Genomic DNA, 4,983 nt, shown 5'->3' with positions numbered 1-4,983 from the left:
CTAACCCTAACCCTAACTCTAAAACCCGAACCCTAACCCTAAACCCTTACTAGGGAATAATGATATAATTAAACAGGGAATAACACTCTTGACACCGGTAAAAATTATTGTTTATAAAAAGAGCACTAACTGTATTCAGCTGAATAGACGTCAGTGATTAGTTGAAATTACAGAAATACGACAACTTTAACATGAAATAACTTATTAAGAACTAATTTTTGTTAAGAAGGCTAAGAGAAAAAGATGTTTTATATGACACATTCTACCAGTATCCCAAGTTTGAAAGTGTTTCGTTAAGAAAACAAGTGTTGCCCGTCAAACCAAAAAGATCCGAAACAGTTTTTCTCACATGATGTAATAACTCTATTCATTAACACGTCTGAAACAGCTGTAGTGAGTAAACCACTATCCATCCGTTGTTATTTATTTTTTTATTCATCTTACACGAGACCTGCAATTAATATGGATCTGTAGTCTACTGAGTGTATTACAATTAGTATAGTGTTTGTACCTAGGTACCGTTTTTGAGACACGTGGTATATTCGTTCGGATGCTTGTGATCGTACATGCAGCTGGAATATAAATCCGTCTTTATTTTGGTATGTATGGAAATATATACAATTTGAAAATCCTACACGATTAGGTGAAAAGCACTTTATTTAATTTATAAAACATGTGACATTAATAAAAATCTGTAAATGTACAAACATCCAGATTTCTGAGTACCTTAATTTCTCTCTCTCTCTCTCTATATATATATATGTGTGTGTGTGTGTGTGTGTGTGTGTGTGTGTGTGTGTGTGTGTGTGTGTGTGTGTGTGTGTGTGCGTGTGTGTGTGTGTGTTCCTCTAATGTTGTTTTGCAGACGATAGATATCTCATTGACAAGACCTTCGTGCTTTACTATTTAATGACCCGAATCACTTGAATCTTTAACTTTTATAATATATATATATATGCATATAAAAAATAATAAATAGAAATTAATTCTATTGAATTTAGACATCATATATAACATGAGTGTATGTGTTAATATGCGTATGTGTTCAAGTAAATCATCATCATCATCATCATCATCATCGTTTAACGTCCGCTTTCCATGCTAGCATGGGTTGGACGATTTGACTGAGGACTGGTGAAACCGGATGGCAACACCAACCTCCATTCTGATTTGGCAGAGTTTCTACAGCTGGATGCCCTTCCTAACGCCAACCACTCAGAGAGTGTAGTGGGTGCTTTTACGCTCAAAATGGTGTATTTTATGTGCCACCCGCACAAGAGCCAGTCCAGGGGCACTGGCAACGATCTCGCTCGATGGAGCTAATAAAACATCAATACTAAGAGTTGTACCTGTAGGTGTCCCAATACTCACATTCAGGTGAGTAGACTAAAGGAATGTGAAGGACATAGTGTGCACCTTATCTAGGAAATGAATCCATGAGCTTATGCTCATAAGCTCAATATTCTAGATATATATAGACATTAATAGTTATCGCCAAGCCGACATGGCAGTCCCAAAATTAGGACGAAAGCTGCCGTGAATTAGCTCCAAGAAGCCATCGCCTCTAGCTAGCTATGTGACACACGAAACCTGTGTCCTTTATAACCTTCGAACAAAGGGGGTCAGCAGTTTCCCCTTGCTGGTTTGGCATCTGCAGACTAGTTTCAGGGTGTTGCCCCTTGTCAATGCAGAGCAGCCAAGCTCCAGCAAGGCGGCGCTGCCGACTATCTGTTCGAAGGTTATTTATCTAATTTCAGTGGAATCTATCCACTGGTTTTCAGAAATAGAGTTATTAATATTTCTAAGTCTCTCTAAAGGAGACTATGGCAGCGGTACTGGAAATTAATAGTTATCGCCAAGCCAACATGGCAGTCCCAAAATTAGGACGAAAGCTGCCGTGAATTAGCTCCAAGAAGCCATCGCCTCTAGACATGTTTGGAGAAAATATCTGTATGCTTTAATATAAAATAAACACGAATAAAAAACATTAAAGAAAAATAATCAAACTGAATAATTTATTCATTAAATACTTAATGAACTAAAGTTAACACTGAAATACAGAATAATTTTTTAACGTACGAAACGTTTTGTATAAGATTTATATATTTCTCATAATCCATGGCATAAATGTATAGATATCAGTATATACTGCTGGAGATGATTTACGTCCTCCACATCCAGGTTTGCCATAGCTTGTAACACCATACGCTACCCATTTACCATGCGTATTACGACATAATAGTGGGCCTCCACTGTCCCCCTGTGAGGGAACAAAAAAAAAAGAATGTTCAAATAACATTGTAACATAGAAAGATTGTTAGATATTGTTAAATCTCGGGATAATCATTTTCTTTGCTTGCCAAATAAGCACACACACTATATATTCATTCTTCACTTGTTTATTATTGTTCTTATTTTATCTTATATCCATTGTCTGGAAATCTTTTGACACACACCTGTGACCTCTTCAAGATTTTGAGACCATAGGCATAAAATAAGTGCAATAACAAACAAGTGAAGAATGAATATATAGTACGTGTGTTTATTTGGCAAGGAAAAACATGACCATCCTGAAATTTAACAATATCTGTTTCAACAAACGATTTCACTTCAGGAATCTTGGAAAACAAATTTTAAGATAATAATTACATAATAAACATAAGCATTATGAAATATTGATATTCTTTTGTACTCTTGGCCACAAGGCCCAAAATTTTGGGGGAGGAGGCCAGTTGATTAGATCAACGCCAGTACATAACTGGTACTTAATTTGTCAACCCTGAAAGGATGAAAGACAAAGTTGACCTCAGTGGAATTTGAACTCAGAACATAGAGGCAGATGAATACTGTTAAACATTTTGCCCCATGTGCTAATGTTTCTGCTAGCTCGCTACTGTATGAAATACTATTAAGTAATTAGCACAAATTCAGCATGATAACATAATGATCAGCAGCTTTAAAAGCAAGGAAACTATAAAATTCTATAGCAGAAATCTTATTTTTATTTAATTTTGTTGCCATAGCAGCAGTATGTGTAAAGTGAGATATAATGAAGAAGAGTTAATATTCTTCGTAACATAAGAATTTCTATTTTCTAAATGTTTGAACCTTATTTGTTGTAATTCTTATTTCTTTATTGCCCACAAGGGGCTAAACACAGAGGGGACAAACAAGGACAGACAAAGGGATTAAATCGATTACATCGACCCCAGTGCGTAACTGGTACTTAATTTATCGACCCCGAAAGGATGAAAGGCAAAGTCGACCTCGGCGGAATTTGAACTCAGAACGTAACGACAGACGAAATACCGCTAAGCATTCCGCCCAGCGTGCTAACGTTTCTGATTATCATGTGGCTATCCAGGATATCTCGATAACAAGATTATTAAGATTATGAATAAGATACTGGAGATAGAGGTAGGCCTGTGTAAGATGGGGATAAAGTGGATAGAATGTAGGTTTGTTCTTGAGCAAGTATTTAACTATTTAAGTATTTAAGCATGAGAGAGTTGTTTGTATGATTTCTCTTGAAAGTTTTCTCATTTTTTTTTTTTTTTTGGCAGAGTGAACAATTATCATATCTAATGGAAAAAGTCTGTTACTACCAGCCATAGAGAAAAGATATCATCCACTACTGGAAAGACCAATCTGCTATCATATTTTTATTTAATCAGAAACTAATTATTAAAAGGAGGAGGAGGAGGATTGTTGAGATCCGATTTACATAAAGTCAACCTGGCAAATGTAACAAATTTAATTTAGGCAAAATGTTTGGTCCTACTTGCTACATTTTCTATCTGTTGATGTGCCAGTTGTCATGGTGTCAGGAGCTCATTCAGGTCTTGATGATGCTAAGCAGTTTGAGATGCTAAACAGTTTCTACGTAATTATAAAATGTCATCTATTTCAGATTTTTACTTATGACAGATTTTGAGTTTAGCAATGCCAGCTGATATAAAACAACTGATTCTCAAAGCAGTACTCGTACTACTTAGATCATAGAGTGGTTCCCACCTGACAAGTGGCCTGAATCATTGAAAGTTGATTATTCTTATCAATGATACTGTTGTAAATCAGTCTTTTACCACTGTTATATCTGACAGATATTGTTATATATTCCAAAGTCATTGATAGAATGGTTCTATTTGGCACTGTACAAACCCTAGTCATACAGTGTTATTATCCTCAAAAGGTTGGATCGTTATAACATCTACTCAGTAGCACAGTATAATTATTATATCAGCACAGACATGACTATCAACACTCTACACATACTCTCGATGTTTGACCTTTTGACCGGCTACTGGTCTATTTATAGTGGCTGGCTACTACCACTTTTTACCAGAAGGAGTGTACAGCTTCACTATACAACAGACACATTTCAACATGACACTATATAAACTCAGCTGTGATTTTCACTAAGAGAATTTTGTCATTAAATGGTATACAAACTAGAATAACTTTATTTCTTAAAACTATTTCTTAAAAAAAAAAAGTAGATAAAGCAGAATTTTATTTCTTAAACGAATCTATTTTAAAACGGGGGCCACATTTTTCATTAATGTTTTACGTAGTGTTTTTGGTACGAAAGACTTTCAAACTTCGTATACTTATCTATTTTGTGTTATAGAACAGAAAAATATTTTTGTATTCGAATTTATTTCATGTAAAAAATTGTCTTATTTCGATAATTTCAACCAATCACTGGCAAGTATTCAGTTGTTTACATTTACTCCTTTGGCTAATTAAGCGATGTAAAGCGTATTTAATCTCCATACCTTCGTTTTATTTGCTTTTTTCATTTTAAATTTGCTTTAACCCTAACCCTAACCCTAGGGTTAGGGTTAGGGTTAGGGGTAGGGTTAATTGTTTCAGAATCGTTTGTTTATGTAGTCGGCACTTAATGTATATCGGCTGAATGGACGTCAGTGATTGGTTGAGATTACAGAAATACGACAACTTTAACATGGAATAACTTATGGA

The 4,983-nt window shown here is 35.2% G+C and overlaps 2 protein-coding genes across 3 annotated transcripts in view; one reads left to right on the top strand and one right to left on the bottom strand.

Moving 5' to 3' along the window:
* Positions 1 to 4,983, top strand: part of LOC106875508 (serine protease 48) — a 466,125-nt gene that overhangs the window by 166,375 nt on the left and 294,767 nt on the right. The window lies entirely within an intron of this gene.
* LOC106884080 (MAM and LDL-receptor class A domain-containing protein 2) overlaps positions 1,988 to 4,983 on the bottom strand; it is a 138,597-nt gene continuing 135,601 nt past the window's right edge. For both annotated transcript variants that reach the window (XM_052966613.1, XM_014935299.2), the window contains exon 36: positions 1,988 to 2,260. In XM_052966613.1, coding sequence (XP_052822573.1) covers positions 2,099 to 2,260 — 162 coding nt within the window. In that variant the 3' untranslated portion in view covers positions 1,988 to 2,098. The remainder of the gene's footprint in view (positions 2,261 to 4,983) is intronic.

The sequence above is a fragment of the Octopus bimaculoides genome, chromosome 3, assembly GCF_001194135.2.
Source record: "Octopus bimaculoides isolate UCB-OBI-ISO-001 chromosome 3, ASM119413v2, whole genome shotgun sequence".
Lineage (NCBI taxonomy): Eukaryota > Metazoa > Mollusca > Cephalopoda > Octopoda > Octopodidae > Octopus > Octopus bimaculoides.
Note: the sequence above shows the minus strand (reverse complement) of the source record. Positions and strands in the feature narration are given on the sequence as shown.